Below are 16,824 nucleotides of genomic sequence, written 5' to 3' on the forward strand. Positions count from 1 at the left end.
TGTTATCCTTTTGCCCATTTTTATATACAGGTATAACGTAGCTCTCCTTCCAAGCAGCCGGAAACATAGATGTCGCTAAAGACCTGTTAAACAGTAAATGCAAAGGTATGACTAGAGTACAGACACACTTTTTCAAAAGATAATTAGGCACACCATCAGGACCAGCTGACAGCTTATTGGGAAGATCACTTATACTGTCAAAAATTTCAATTATGGATATCGCAGCAGGTCTAATACATGTACTTACATTGCTACCCTCAGGGTAGCAGGGCACCCGGAGCTGACCATTATTAGGCAAGTAAACAGTTTGAAAGAACTTCTTAAATAAATTTGCTATATCTTGACCGTTAGATGCTGATTGGTCTAAATAAAATAAAGAGCTCGGTAAGCTATGAGTAGATCGCTTGTCATTAATGAACTTCCAAAATGATTTAGGGTTATTTTTTAAGCTAATGTCTACTCCACCCATATAGCCACTAAAGCATGCATCAGACAAACGCTTACACTCAGCCCTAAGGCGAGAAAACCTAACATATTCAGCATCAGACTGACTTCTCATGTACATAGAGTGGGCACGTTTTTTCTCCTGCGTTAAATTCCTGAGTTCGTGGGAAAACCATTTAGGGAAGGTAGATGTTCTGAATCTTTTTAATGGTACAAACAATGCTATCCCCGTCAACAGAACATCATAGAACAAACCCACAGAATTATCAACACCCTCAACCAGACAGTTCTGCCAATCCATGGATGCAAGGAAGTTATTGAGTTCAGCGTAGTTTCCATTTACAAAATCATAAAAAAATTCATCATATTTTAAATTTTTTGAATCAGTTAAATCTAAGTTTAAAAAACACTCATAACCCACATGGTGTTGGCTAGGGTCTACCAAAGGATCTTTTGCTTTCAAAGACATTTAATTCCCTAACATTTGAAAAAACCAAATCTAAAAATACATTACGATTATTAGGAACATTAATGTGTTGAAATGTGTATCATGTTGTACTCGGTCGAATGTCTTCTCGAAGTCGATGAAACAAACATAAACGTTCTTTCGGAATTCACAACTTTTTTGTAATAGAACGCGCATACAAAATAGTGCTTCTCTAGTTCCTAGACCATTTCTAAATCCAAATTGCTTATTACCCATTCTAGTTTCGCACAGAAGGAATACTCGGTTTTGTATAATACGTAAAAGTATCTTAAGTGTGTGACTCATCAAACTGATTAGTCTAAAATCGCTGCATTTGGTGGGCCTGCTTTTCTTTGGTAATGTTATAAACAGTGACTCCAACCAATCATCTGGTATTTTTCCTTCGTTGTAAATTTTGTTAAAGAAAGTAGTCAAGTAGGTAATGTTTTCCTCGTCCAAAAGTTTAAGTAGCTCAACAGGGATTTGATCTGGTCCAGGTGCTTTATTGTTTTTGGCTTGTTGTATTGCTTTTATGACTTCTGACTTCAGTATACTGGGACCTCTGTTTAATTGGTTGTCACAGGTAGTATTTGGAGCATTTTCTCGAGAAGCATCGTCAAAAAGGTCACTGATGTGTCTCTCCCATTCTTTGCACTGTTGTTCGTGATCACAAATTTTTCCGTCTGCGGTTTTAAGTACGTGAACATTTTTCTGTTTTCTAATTCCGGAGGTATATTTAAGTTTCTTGTGGAGGTTGAAACTGTCATGCTTTTTTGGAGGTCTTCTATTTCTTTACATGAATTCTCGAGCCAGGATTCTTTGGCCTGTTTAATTTTTGTTTTTATGAGTTTGTTAATTTCACGGTATTTGATAATATTTATATTTTTGTATTTTCGTCGAACTTCCATCAAGTCTAGAATTTCTTGGTTCATCCATTCATTTTTTGCCAACATTGTAGGTGTTTTTAAAGATTCCCTTACGTCCTCTAAAATCGAGTTTTGAATATCGTACCAACATTCGTTAATAGTTCTGTTTTCGTCTGGTATATTTGATATTCTGTGCATTTTACTATTTATCTGCTGTGCTATGTGTTCGCGCGTTTGGGTGTTTTTAAGGGGGTCGAGATATATCTTACTAGGCTTAGTTGGCTTTGTTAGTTTCTTTAATTTAATTTGTATTTTGGAGCAGAGTAAATTATGATTTGAGTTTATGTCGGCGCCGGGGTAAGTTCTTACATCTTTAATATTGTTCCGAAATCGATGGTTTATTAGGATGTAGTCTATTTGATTCCGTACTATTTTACCTTGATGTCCATCTTGAGGGGATTTCCACGTGTAGAGACGCCTTTCTGGAAGTTGAAACCAGGTATTTGTAATGACGAAGTCATTTTCTTGGCAGAATTCTATTAGACGCTTACCTCTTTGATTTCTCTCTCCCAAGCCGAACTTTCCGGTGATGTTTTGTGTCATCTTTTGTCCAACTTTAGCGTTAAAGTCTCCCATAATTATTGTTGTTTCGTGTTTCTTTGTTGTTTTTAGCACTTCTTCTATTTGATGGTAAAATTCTTCCATTTTCTGCTCATCTGCATCTGTAGTGGGAGCATAAACTTGGATGATATTTATATTTACAGGTTTAGCATTCAGCTGTATTAAAATTACTCTGTCTGACACTGGGATGAAGTTAGTCACATATTTACTAATATGCTGTTTCATAATTATTGCTACTCCGTTTCGATGCATATGGTCTTGATTTCCAAAAAAATAAACGGCGTATCCGTGTGCTATGAAATTCCCTGTATTTGGCCATCTTGTTTCGCATACCCCCATGATAGTAATGTTTAATCTGTCCATTTCAGAGAGTAGATTTCTCAGCTTACCGGCTTCATACAAGAACCAACTCTACAATGACTTAATCCGTAAATTCTTGGTACCCATTGTCGTCAGCTTCAATCCATTCTGTAATTGCACTATCTTCTTCGTTTTCACACCCTGGAAGTTTTACAACTTCTAGGAGGTTATCTTGTAATTAAGATTGGAAAAATGGACCTTCTTTTGATCTAGCCACAACTTTTTCCACAATTTTCTAATTAAACTATCAGGCAGTTGTCCCAGACCTCAGCCACAGAATAAATAACATCTTTTAGTGATTTTTTTTTCAGGTTGTCAGTAATGAAACTTTCCTCGCCTTCTAATACAGTCCGTACCAAATTTTTTGTATGATACAGATTTGTAAACTGCAGAACACCCCGGTCCATGGGTTGCACTAGCGGGGTCACATTTGGTGGTAGGAAAACAGCTTTAATTTCGTCACATATAATCTCCATTACCTCAGGGTGTAAGGTAGTATTGTCTAAGAAAAAGAGGGCTCTTTTGGGAAGCCCCACTTCCTTATTGAATTTTCGAAACTAGTTTGTTAACTAATTCCTTAAAAAGTGCACCATTCATCCATGCTTTTTTTTTGGCCCTAAAATAAACAGGCAAAGCGTTCATGTTATTCAAAGCTCGTGGTTTTTTAGATTTGCTAACAGTGGCATCAATCTGAGATGGGTGGGAGAGGGAAAGAGTGAGACAGGTGCAGCGACTCAAAATTAATGACAAGGAAAGGCTTTGAATAAATTATAAGTGAACTTTCAGATAATCCTAACTATTCATAATCCGAACAGGCTGTCCCCCCAATTAGTTCGGATTTGTTGGGTTCTACTGTATAAGCAATTTTATTAAAATTCTAGATTTACTTTATTATCGGACACTGGAATTTTGCTACTTTCGAGTATTTACACGAAAGATTGTCACCCTAATTTGTATCTCATGCTGAAATTATGCGATCCTACTGTATATTCAATTCAAATGTTAGAAATATGTGCTTGTTTGAGGATTGTTCGAGCCATTTTATATTGAATCGATTTTAGTTTTTTGTTATATACACACTTTATCTCGAACATTCAATATATTAAGTTACGAATAATATTTGCTTCTCGATATAAACGGACATTCCTCCCCGTGAAGACGAGTCGCCTGTGTTCATTTAGTTAATAGGTCATAAATATTTCGTTCTTACTACTGTATTATACAGTAAGAACCAATAACGAGGAATGCAAAGAGTGTACTACAAGTCAAGGCGTCAAACAGGGATGCGTGCTAGTCCACTGCTATTCTCAGTGGTACTGGATGAAGCAATAAATAAAGAGAAGAATGAGAAAAGTAAAATTAGGATACTGGCAAATGAAACAGACGCAGCTACTATTTGCAGACGACATGGTATTGATAGCAGAAAACAGAGAAGACTTACAGAACAATCTTGAAATCCTAGAAGAACTATCCAACATAAATATGAAAAAGATAAAAAAGATCAAGGCAGGTTTTGTTTATATTTGATTCAGAGTTGGACCACCATCTCCATATAGCTATTTCAGCATCCTTATGCCTCATCAGTGAAGCTCAGAAGTCTCAACTCTGAAAGAAATACAAACAATTCTGCCAATTTAAGGCAAACCATCGCAATGCAATGAACCCACCTCTGAGACGCAATTTAGCGACATCTCTCGTATTACGAGGAAAACAACGAAAAGCCCCAGATACAAAGATTACTATCTTTTAAACAATTAGAATAATTGAAATAAAAATATAATAAACAATATTTTAAATCTAAGACTTTTGGTTAATAAACTGCTTTCTGGCTGCATCCCGTATCTCCGGATTTTACAATATATAATCACAAGAGACGACGAAAGTAGGAGAAAGCAAATAGAGGACGCTTAGGCCACGCATTTACCTTCTCTTCGTCAAGGAAAAGGACCGAAAGACAGTTTCTAAATACTCAAACTGAGTAAAAATGAAAAAGATAAAAAAGATCAATTTCATTGCATTGCGATGGTTTGCCTTAAATTGGCAGAATTGTTTGTATTTCCTTCAGAGTTGAGACTTCTGAGCTTCACTGATGAGGCATAAGGATGCTGAAATAGCTATATGAAGATGGTGGTCCAACTCTGAATCAAATATAAACAAAACCTGCCTTGATCTTTTTATCTTTTTCATTTTTACTCAGTTTGAGTATTTAGAAACTGTCTTTCGGTTCTTCTCCTTGACGAAGGGAAGGTAAATGCGTGACCTAAGCGTCCTCTATTTGCTTTCTCCTACTTTCGTCGTCTCTTGTGATTATATATTGTAAAATTCGGAGATACGGGATGCAGCCAGAAAGCAGTTTATTAACGAAAAGTCTTAGATTTAAAATATTGTTTATTATATTTTTATTTCAATTATTCTAATTGTTTAAAAGGTAGTAAACTTTGTATCTGGGGCTTTTCGTTGTTTTCCTCGTAATAAATATGAAAATTAATACAGAGAAAACAAAAACACACGCAATAGAATTGACATCTCAGACCAGAGTTAATTATCCCATTGCTGATTCGTCCATCACTAATTATTAGTGATGGGCAGAATCGAATACTTTCAAGGATCGAGAACTCAGTACTCAAGAACTGCTAAGAATAAAAATTTTTTTGAGTACTGTGAACCAGATTCACTTTTAAAGATGATTTAAAATATAAATTCTGTTTTAAATTCATCAATTTGTTTACAAAAATGTGACAGGTTGAATTGAGCACCATCACTAAGTTAAATGTTACTTTTTCTACAACCACTATTCACAATGCACTTTTCTGCACAGTTTTATGTTAGCAAACTTGATATTTTCTCACAGTATAAGATATTTGACATTAGTGTGCAGAAAAGTGACGTTTCTGTGCCGGAAAGTTCTTTTCTGCACAGTTGACTACCTCATTCTGAGTAACGTTATATTCTGTTTACATCCGTGGTTAAAGTTTAGACAAATATATAACCTATAAGACAATAATTATTATATTTAACTATAGAATAGAAATTAAATTATGGATGTTACAACTGTTTTATTTTACAATTTTATTCTTATTGAACATTTTATAATTATCAAATAACCAATAAGGATTTAGCAACCTCTGCAAGATACGATGAATGAAGTAGGTTTTGTGTAAATCCGTAACGGCATAAGTATAACATTAAATATGACTCTATTGTGTTATAATTTTTTAAAATAGTTTAAATTTAAACAAATTAAGGCAGTGCATTACTTTTTTTATTTAAACAAAAATGTCCCTGCATCACCTTCTATCACAAATTACAAGTATTCAATATCTTACAATATATATATAACTTAAATAATATGTCTATTCCATTAAACACTGTATAATTTAATGTCTTTCAAATATTTTAGCACTTGGTTGAACTGGTAGCTTAGTAGATCCTTCATGTTGGTGGAGAGGTTATTTTTTCTTCTTTCTTGGGTGTATGTTTTGCATTCTAACAGAATATGTTTCACAGTGATTTGGTTCTTGCAGTTGTGGCAGAAAGGGATGGCCTCTTTATTTATTAACTGAATATGGGTTGGAATAGTATGTCCTAATCGCAGTCGAGTTATTATTACTTGTTCACAACGTTTGAGTGGGAGTGGTAATGTGGTGCCGACAGTTTCTATAACATCTTTTAATTTGTTGGATGTGGAATTCCAGTTACTCTGCCATAAGTTGGTAATGTGTTTTTTGATGGAGGCTTTATGGTCGTTTCTTGTTAGTATGTTTGACACAGGGATGCTTTCATCTAGTGCAGCTTTATTCGCGAGTTGGTCCACTGCTTCGTTTCCCTTGATTCCCACATGTGATGGCACCCACAAAAAAGTTATTTCTATGTTTTTTGTTGATAGTAGTATGAGTTCATTTTTTATTAGCATTATAATTTCATTTGATGGATACAATTGCTGTAAAGCTTTTAGTGTACTTAATGAGTCAGATATTATAATGTAATGAGGTGCGGATTTTCTTCTGCAAACTTTCAGTGCCTCTAAAATAGCCAGTGCTTCTCCAGTAAATATGCTACAACTCAGAGGGAGTCGTATTTTAAAATGGTCTGCTCCATGTATGTAAGCCGCTGCTAGTCCTGATTGAGTTTTTGATGCATCAGTGTAGATATGTTCAGAATTTGGATATAGGGATATTATTTCATGGTATGATTGATGTATTATTGTTGGGTTAGTGGATGTTTTGGGATAGCGAGTAAGGGATGTATTTACAATTGGTGGACTGGTTGACCAAGAGGGGAAGTTTTGGGTTGGATTTATGATGGCACTAAACTGCTCACAGTCGTAACCACTGAATTTTAATCTTTCATAAAAAGGGAATGCATTTATAGGTTTATTTCTGTAATTAATGATAGATTTAGGTTTTAAGATATTTGAATGCATAGGATTTTGATGATTTGATGATACACGAGCTGCATAATTTAGTGACAATTGTTGCCTTCGTAAGTGTAAAGGTAATTCGTTAGCTAATACTTGAAGGCTATTGGTTGGGCTAGTTCTAAATGCGCCAAGAGCAATTCTTAGTGACGTTGTTTGAATTGAGTTTAGTTTTTTTAATGTAGTTTTTTTGGCGGTATCATAACATATTGAACCGTAGTCTAATTTGCTACGTATAAGTGATTGGTATAAGTTTAATAGGATTCTTGTATCTGCTCCCCACGTACGGTTTGAAAGAATTTTCAGGAGATTAATTCTAGGTTGACATTGTCTTTGCAAGGTGCATATGGCTTTTCCAGTTTAGGGTGCAATCTAGAGTTAACCCCAGGCAATTTATTTCGTTTGTTTCTTTTAGAGTATGCCCATTTAAAGTTAGATGAATATTCTTTATATTTTTCCGTTTGCTGAATATTATGTACTGTGTTTTTCAGGAGAAAAGTTAAAACCAGTTTTAAGTGACCATTTTTCCAGCGTGTGTAAAAACTTCTGCATTACTTCAGCCGCACATTCTACACTTCTGCTTTTGTGGTAAATAATCAAGTCATCTGCGTATAAATTGGCTTTAATCGGTAATCTCATCTCGTCCAGGATGTTATTTATTGCAATCAGAAACAATGTTGGGCTTAAAATGGAGCCTTGCGGAATTCCATTTTCAAGAGAGCGTGGACTAGAGTTATAACCGTTGGCTCTTACTTCAATGTATCTATGAGTTAAGAAATTTTGTATAAAAGCTAGTGTGTGACCCTCAATTTCAAATTTTTGTAGTGTTTTTAAGATGTTATATTTCCAAGCAGTGTCGAAAGCTTTATTGATATCAATAAAGACAGCTAGTAATTTTGATTGTGTAGAAATGCTTCATGGATTTCAGACTCAAGCGATACTAAGTTGTCGGTAGTGGATCTGCCTTTACGAAAACCACTTTGATAGGGGGATAATAACTTTGAGTTTTCTAAATGCCATACTAGTCTGTTATTTATAATCTTTTCCATTAGTTTACACATACTACATGTCAAGGAGATTGGACGATATGACAAGGGATCGTCTTTAGGTTTGTTGGGTTTAAGAATTGGGATAATAATTGCATGGCACCATATCTTTGGAAATATATTATTGAAAAATATTGAGTTAAATAAATCTAGGAGGATAAGTTTAGCTGATTCTGGAAGATTTTTTAAGAAAATAGGTGGAATATCATCTGGGCCGGAAGTGGTATTTTTAAGGCAATTTAGAGAGTAATCAAATTCTTGGTGAGTTATGTGTTCATTTAGGGGCGATTTGCTGTCATAAATTGAAATTTTAAAGGATTCTTCACGATTTTTATATTTAATGAAATTGAGTTTAGGTTGCTATCACTAGAATTTAGTTGATACACATCGGCTAATACGTTAGATATGTCTTTTTTGTCGGTAATAAGATTATTATTGTAAGAAAGAGTATTAATATTGATGTAGTTGTTTGATCCTTTAAGGTTTCGGATCTTTTTCCAGATGGTCTCGATAGGAGTTGAGGGGTTTATTGAGGCAACATAATTATGCCAAGACTCTTTTTTGCTTCTTTTAATTAAATATAGAGTTTTTGCCCTAAGCTTTTTAAATTTCAGTAGATTAGCATCTGTTTTATGTTTTTTAAGAATATTCAGTGCGTGTTTGCTTGCAGATAATGATTTGGCAATCTGATCATTCCACCAGGGGACCGGTGTCCTATTACAAGTTTTTGTTTTACCGATAGCTTTATGCGCTGCCGATATAATTATATTATTTAATGTACATATGTTTTTGTCAATATTTTTATTTAATGTAAAGTTGCATAGTTTTTCATCAATGTACTGCTGAAAAAGGTCCCAATTAGCGGTTTTTATTTTCCAGGTCTGGTAAATTGGATGTGTTGTTTCTTGTTTGTCATTTAGGATGTCAATTATGATTGGAAAGTGATCACTGTCATATAAGTATTTTAGTGTCTTCCATTGTAATATAGTTGCCAGTGATGGACTGCATAATGAGTGCATTACTGTTTTAACTGATTTCTGTGCAATTTGTTTACGTATAAGGAATTTAAATTGATTAGTATTAATTACATACAGTTTAAAATTTATCACATATTATTATAATTAATCTTCGTTTGGAAATTGTGATTTTTATTTTTAGGAAAATCTGTGGTTGTAGAAAAAGTATAGTGTGTAACACGTGCAGAAAGGTGATTTCTCACTCGTTTGAATTGCGGCACTCGCTTGCGCTTGTACCGCAACTTTTCAAACTCTTTCTTTTAGTACCTTTCTGCACTTGTTGCACAATATACTATTATATACCTACTTATTTATTATATACAAATAAATAAAACAAAAAAATACGAAAAAATATTTTTAGAAACGCTTTTCTTTAGTTACGAGTGACTAAATTTAAACATATAAAAAAATCAACTAAAAAACAAAAAATAAAAAAAATTTAAAAAATCTAACACATTCGTCAAAAAAAAAGCGTGGCACATCTTCATCGAATAAACGGTTTTCGCACCACGCTTTTCTTTAACGGTCTTAAACTTTTCAAACATTAAAATATATCGTCATGTTTATTAAAATATGTATAAAACATATGATCTACAAACATGAAAAGTAGTCGGAATCGGCAAAAAATCTGAAACTTTACTGTTTATTTATGAAGCATAACGTAAACAATTAACGTAAAAAGTGAAATTATGTATAGTTCATATAATTAGCTACAATCTGTAAAAGTTTCAAGTTTCTTCATTGTAAAAACCAAGAGAATTTAAACATTTTCCGTTAAAATCGTTTTTTATTTAAACAAGTAATAAACAAAAATTTTTTTATTGACTATTCGTGTATTGTTCCCGCAAATGCATATGTCTGCAAATTTTCAGTCATTTGCATTGAAGAAAAGGCAGTCAAATTAACGTCCAAATAAACGCCGATTTATATATAAACAAATACACTCACCGGCACAAAATTCCGCCACCCAAAATTTTTGATTAAGTTTGACAATTTATAACTTTATTATTTGTGCTCCGATTTTCAAGATTCTTGCACCAGTTTGTAGGTACATGCATTGATATCGTGTGGTATTATTCCGGTAACACAAAAATTTTGCTTGCACGGCATTATACAGGGATGAATGGAAGCGTTGTATTTTCTCCTATCTTTAAGTTTGGTACAGTTATGACCCTGGTAGATGGTAATATCAGGCTATTCCCCAGGCAAGGATAACACATCTTTATTCGATGACAAACATATTGCGAGCAGTCGTTGCTGAAAGAGGTGGATATACACGCTATTGAATTATTTTGTTTTGTTGTTAACTTTGTTTTGTTTTATTAATTTTAGTGCGTTTGATATTTTTAATTAAAAAAACCTTCAAAGCAGTTTTTTTATTTACATGTCTTACAAGAAAAGAGATATTCGGATAATTCAAAAAACAAAACCTTAGTGATACCTCCAGGATAATACAAAAGGAGTATGAAACAAAATCAGGCCTCCAATTTTTCCACAGAATTTTTTAAAGTTAGGAGAAAATACAAGGGGTCCGGACAAATAATCCCGGACAAAAAATCCCCACAAATTATCCCCGGACAAAAAATCCCCACAAATAATCACCACAAATAGTCCCCGGACAAAAAATCCCCACAAATTTTTTTGGACAAAATATCCCCACAAATAATCCCGGACAGAAAATCCCTAAGAAATGTTTGCTTTGAATAGTTCTCTAAAAGTTTTGCCGTGAATGGTGGAAGATATGGGAAATAAGCTAAGGATGTGGAAATGATGTTGTAATTGGCTTAAATCTTTTGATCACTCTGCTTTGAGTAACTCTGTTCAGAACATTGTCTATTCATGATAATAACTGACAACTATACTGAAAACAATAATCTTGATTATACTAATGTAAAAATCCGCTCCACGCATCGCCATGAAAGTTATTCAAAGCTTTTCGATTATTTTGACTTTTTTGTTGGTTTTGGGAACAAATTTATGGGCATTACTATTCGATATCAGGTTTTCAGAAAACGTAATTAAGGATCTGTGTGCATCCATAAAAAAACTTTAAAAATTTATCCATAAATCAAACCAGACATGGCTGTTCGGAGAGATGCCAGATGGGAGAAGATCTGTAGGGCTGCCTAGAAAAAGGTGGAAAGATGCAGTCTGGCAGCCTAGAAAAAGGTGGAAAGATGCAGTCTGGCGGCCTAGAAAAAGGTGGAAAAGTTATAACGCCATTGATGATGAGGATGACTAAATATTTTTGACGTTAAACTTACAAAAAGGAACAGAATTTTTTGCATTACAATCAAGATTATCGTTTTTTGGACCAGCAGTTATCATCACGAATAGACAATAAGTACAACATGATTCCCAATGCCTTAGCTTATTCCCCATATCTTCCACGATTTTTAAAAAACTCACAATTGGAATTCGACATTTGGTAATCGAAATTACAATGTATGCTTAATTTTAATCGCTAATCATTATTTTCATGCCGAAAACTGGTTTCATGGCGATTGCTATACTTTTAGAGAACTATTCGGTAGCAAAAAATTTTCCTGGGAATTGTTTGTCCGGGATTATTTGTGGGGATATTTTGTCCAAAAAAATTTGTGGGGATTTTTTGTGGGGATTTTTTGTCCGGGGATTATTTGTCCGGGGATTATTTGTGGGGATTTTTTGTCCGGGGATAATTTGTGGGGATTTTTTGTCCGGGATTATTTGTCCGGGGATTATTTGTCCTAGCTTCAAATACAACGCTTCCATTCACCCCGTATAATGCCATCTAAGCTAAAAATTTATGTTCCGGAATAATAACAAAAAACATCAATACATGTACCTACAAAATGATGTAAAAATCTTGAAAATCGAAGTACAAATAATAAAGTTATAGATTGTCAAACTTAATCAAAAATTTTGGGTGGCGGAATTTTGTGCCGGTGAGTGTATATGAGCGTTCAAAATTTGAAACTTTATTGTTTATTTATGAAGCATAACGTAAACAATTAACGTAAAAAGTGAAACTATGTATAGTTCATATCATTAGCTACAATCCGTAAAAGTTTCCAAGTTTCTACATTGTAAAAAACAAGAGAATTTAACCATTTTCCATTAAAATCGTTTTTTTTTTATTTAAACAATTAATAAACATAATTTTTTTTATTGACTATTCGTGTATTGTTCCCGCGAATGCATATGTCTGCAAATTTTCATTCATTTGCATTGAAGAAAAGTCAGTTAAATTAACGTCTAAAGATTTGATGCAAACTATTGAAGTAAAGAAAAGCGTTTAAAAAGCATACCTTTTAAATCTTGTACGGTGTTTTGAAGTTGTCTCCTCGCTATCTCACTTTGCAAATAATCTTTACGTAACTTCTCGTTTGTAGTTTTTAAATCAATACATTCAATATTACTACTTCTTAATTCATCTATTAATCTGTTATTTTCTTCTTGTAATTTATTGCACTTGGTTGTAATTTCAGTATTTAATGTTCTTAGTGTTGCACAATCAGTTTTTACAGTTTTTATTTCTGTTCGTAAATCACAATTTTCCGTATCTTTATTGGCAATTATTTCATCAAAATTTTTTCTAATCTCTTCAGCAGCTAAAAAAACAAAGAAAAAAGCTGAATTTAGCAAAAAATATACATAAAAAAAGTATTTTTTGGCGCTACAAAACAGCCAAAGAGCACCAAAGTAATTATTGAGCCCCAACATTACCTACCAAATTTTAAAATGTCTCAAAAATAATATTTGGCAACCAAAAATATTTGGTGCTCAATAATACTGACCACCAAAAAATAAGAACGAATTATCAACATGTACACACAACAAGCCAGCTCCTAGAATGCAACAGAAGAGCCACTAACAATGGATTAGAATCTTAGAATCTTTTAATAGGGTTATTAAACACAGTAACACACTTTGAGAACGCTGTCTTCTTTCTCGTTTTTTAGTTATTGCTTCTGAAAAGGTAACTGATTGGTCAAGTAAATATAAACTGCGAAACTACATGGTTTCAAAGCAGCCAACTCTGACTTTAAAACAATGGACAAATGCCTACCAGTGGACTAAAATCAGAACACTGGTAGAAAAAACCACAGAATACAGGGTGTCCCGAAAAGATTGGTCATAAATTATACCACACATTCTGGGGTCAAAAATAGTTCAATTGAACCTAACTTACCTTAGTACAAATGTGCTCATAAAAAAAGTTACAGCCTTTTGAAGTTATAAAATGAAAATCGATTTTTTTCAATATATCGAATACTTCTAGAGATTTTTTATTGAAAATGGACATGTATCATTCTTATGGTAGGAACATCTTAAAACAAGATTATAGTCAAATTTGTCCACCCCATAAAAATTTTATGGGGGTTTTGTTCCCTTGAACCCCCCCAAACTTTTGTGTACGTTCCAATTAATTCATTATTGTGGTACCATAACGTTTTTAAAACTTTTTTTGCCTCTTAGTATTTTTTCGATAAGCAAGTTTTTATGGAGATGCGGCTTCTTTTTTAATATATTTACATAAAAGTTTTATGAGAATTTTGTTCTTTTAAACCCCCCAAATGTTTGTGTATGTTCCAATTAAAATATTATTGTGGTACCATTAGTTAAACACAGTGTTTTTAAAACTTTTTTGCCTCTTAGTCTTTTTTTGATAAGTCACCTTTTATTGAGATGTAGCTTCTTTTTCAAAATACATATACCTAAAAATGTAAATTATAAATAAATTTTCAGATTATTAACAGGTCGCTATAATCGTACTTAACCATATACCTACAAATATGTGGTGGATTCGACAAATATTCAAAATATCTCGATAAACACTGGCTTATCGAAAAAGCACTAAGAGGCAAAAAAGTTTTAAAAATATTGTGTTTAACCAATGGTGCCACAATAATGATTTAATTGGAACGTACACAAAAGTTTGGGGGGTTTAAGGGAACAAAACCCCCATAAAATTTTTATGGGGTGCACAAATTTCACTTTAATTTTTTTTAAAGATGTTGCTGCCATAAATATGCCACATGTCCACATGTCCATTTTCAATAAAAAATCTCTGAGAGTTTTCGATATATGAAAAAAAATCGATTTTTATTTTGTAACTTCAATGGGCTGTAACTTTTTTTGTGTGCACTATTGTATATAGGTAAGTGAGGTTCAATCAACCTATTTTTGACCCCAGAATCTGTGGTATAATTTATGACCAATCTTTTCGGGACACCCTGTATAATGTACCTTTACATATGGCATTTATTGACTTTCGCAAGGCTTTCGACAGTATTGAAACCTGATCCTTTTTGTCAGCCTTAAGGGATGCTCGAATAGACTCACGGTACACTACACTCATTAAAAACATTTATGAACAGGCCACATTCCACATCAAAATCAATGAAGACGAAAAAACCGAAAAAATACGCGTTGGTAAAGGTATTAGACAAAGTGATACTATTTCACCAAAACTTTTTACCTTAGCATTGGAAAATGTATTCAAACAGCTCGACTGGGGCGAAAAAGGTCTAAACATTGATGGTGTATGTTTGAGTCATTTGAGGTTTGCGGACGACATAGTATTATTCAGTACAGATATCAAGGAACTGGAGCAAATGATGAAGGAATTAAACCAGCAATCAAATAAAATAGATCTCAAAATGAATCTTCAAAAAACAAAAATAATGAGTAATGTACAAGCTAATCTTTTTATTGACAACGTCAGTCTTGAAAATGTAGATCACTATATTATAATCTTGGACATACCATTAAAATCGGCAAAGAAAACCAAATAGCCGAAATAAAAAGATGCATACAATTGTCTTGGGTAACTTTCGGCAAGTTAAGCTTTATCTTGAAGGATAAAGATATACCAATGTGTCTAAAACATAGAGTTTATGACAAATGTATCTTGAATGTAACTACATATGGATGAGAGACCATGGCCTTTACAAAGAAAACCTTAGAGCAGCTCAGTACAACCCAAAGAGCGATGGAGAGGGCCATGCTAGGGATTAGTTTGAGAGACAGAATTCGAAATATCGACATTCGTGAAAGAACAAAGATTACTGATGTCACAGAACGTATAGCAAGGCTCAAGTGGCAATGGGTCGGACATGTTGCCCGAGATAATCCCGAAAAATGGACACAGAGACTAACAAACTGGAGACCAAGAGAGAACAGGCGATGAGTAGGCAGACCGCAGAAGAGGTGGGCAGATGATATCAAACAAGTCGCGGGCAAGCAGTGGATGAGAATTACCAAGAGTAGAAATCGATAGAAGCAAATGGAAGAGGCCTATGTCCAGCAGTGGACGAACAAAGGCTGAAGAAGAAAGGGCTAAAATACCTAAGAGGGTGCCCAAAAACATGAATATGAAGACAAAACTCATTTTAGTCATGGACCAAATTTGATGATTACATGATACAGTGTTTTAGTGAATGTAAAGTGTCTTTACCGAAGAAAAAAGATGACTGGGTGCAAGGTACTTCTAATTTATTGTCCAATGTTCATCAAGGAATATATGTGCGAACATGTTCTTGGAATGACCATTTGGCTTAAGGGGTCATATACGTTTCTCGAGCTTAAAAAGTAGTCTAAATGTAATGATAAATTGTACGAAAACTATTGGGCTAATTGATTTCATTTTTTTTTTAAATTTTAAAGGTGGAGCATAAAACATATGTTAAAAGTTAAAAAATAATTAAAAACATGGCGGCTGCGTCCAGTGGCGTAGAACGTGTTTTTTTGGTCAGGTCAAACGGTGGGCATGATAACTGCTTAACCGTTCGTCCGATTAACGTAATTTTTGGCATACATATTCTAAATTAGATTCACTATCGTGTGAAGAGAGCTTTTTTGATTAAAGTTAACCATTTTCGAATAGCAATAAAAAAAAGACAATTTTTTTGGTGAAAATTACGACTTTTTTTTTAAATTTCGACCATTTCCGTAATTTTTTTTCTTCTTAAATTCCTCTCGTCACACGAGAACTATGACTCTAAAAAATTATAAAAATTAAACAATTTTTGTTTCAGATAAATATTACAAGCTGAATCATGCCCACCGTTTGACCTGAAAAAAAAAACACGTTCTACATCATTGGAGGCAGCCGCCATGTTTTTAATTATTTTTAAGTTTTAACACATGTTTTATGCTCCTTAAGAGTCCACCTCTAAAATTAAAAAAAAAATGAAATCAATTAGCCCAATAGTTTTTGTACAATTTATCATTACATTTAGACTACTTTTTAAGCTCGAAAAACGTATATGACCCCTTAAATACGCTATACCACCTTCTGAAGCAAAAACTTTCCTTTAGTAATGAAAGGAAAGCAGGGGCGACTGACACGGGCCAAAGTAGCTCTTACAGTTCATTAATATAATTATGATGGTTTTTCTGTGATATTTTGTATCAATATAGGTTAGAACAGATTTTTAGTTTTACATTGGTTAGTTCTTGTTGGTTTATTGGTGTTACTTTCGAGGCAGCGTAGAACTACTGATGTTTTTATTTTTAATACTTGAATGTATAATTTTGTATGCCTACGTTGTTTAATGGGCTTAAATATATATTTTGATGCCGATTTTTGGTTATTTTGCTG

At 33.6% G+C, this 16,824-nt stretch overlaps 3 protein-coding genes across 6 annotated transcripts in view; 2 read left to right on the forward strand and 1 right to left on the reverse strand.

The window, feature by feature from the left end:
• Nucleotides 1-16,806, forward strand: part of LOC126893469 (protein disulfide-isomerase A6 homolog) — a 504,458-nt gene extending 487,652 nt beyond the window's left edge. Inside the window, exon 8 of the mRNA XM_050663729.1 lies at nucleotides 16,259-16,806. Coding sequence (XP_050519686.1) covers nucleotides 16,259-16,262 — 4 coding nt within the window. The 3' untranslated portion in view covers nucleotides 16,263-16,806. The remainder of the gene's footprint in view (nucleotides 1-16,258) is intronic.
• LOC126893466 (protein claret segregational-like) overlaps nucleotides 1-16,824 on the reverse strand; it is a 649,821-nt gene that overhangs the window by 612,812 nt on the left and 20,185 nt on the right. For both annotated transcript variants that reach the window (XM_050663706.1, XM_050663692.1), the window contains exon 3: nucleotides 12,527-12,829. In XM_050663706.1, the coding sequence (XP_050519663.1) occupies nucleotides 12,527-12,829 (303 nt within the window). The remainder of the gene's footprint in view (nucleotides 1-12,526; nucleotides 12,830-16,824) is intronic.
• LOC126893468 (protein disulfide-isomerase A6 homolog) overlaps nucleotides 1-16,824 on the forward strand; it is a 250,979-nt gene that overhangs the window by 162,968 nt on the left and 71,187 nt on the right. The window lies entirely within an intron of this gene.

This window comes from Diabrotica virgifera, chromosome 10 (assembly GCF_917563875.1).
Source record: "Diabrotica virgifera virgifera chromosome 10, PGI_DIABVI_V3a".
Taxonomy (NCBI): domain Eukaryota; kingdom Metazoa; phylum Arthropoda; class Insecta; order Coleoptera; family Chrysomelidae; genus Diabrotica; species Diabrotica virgifera.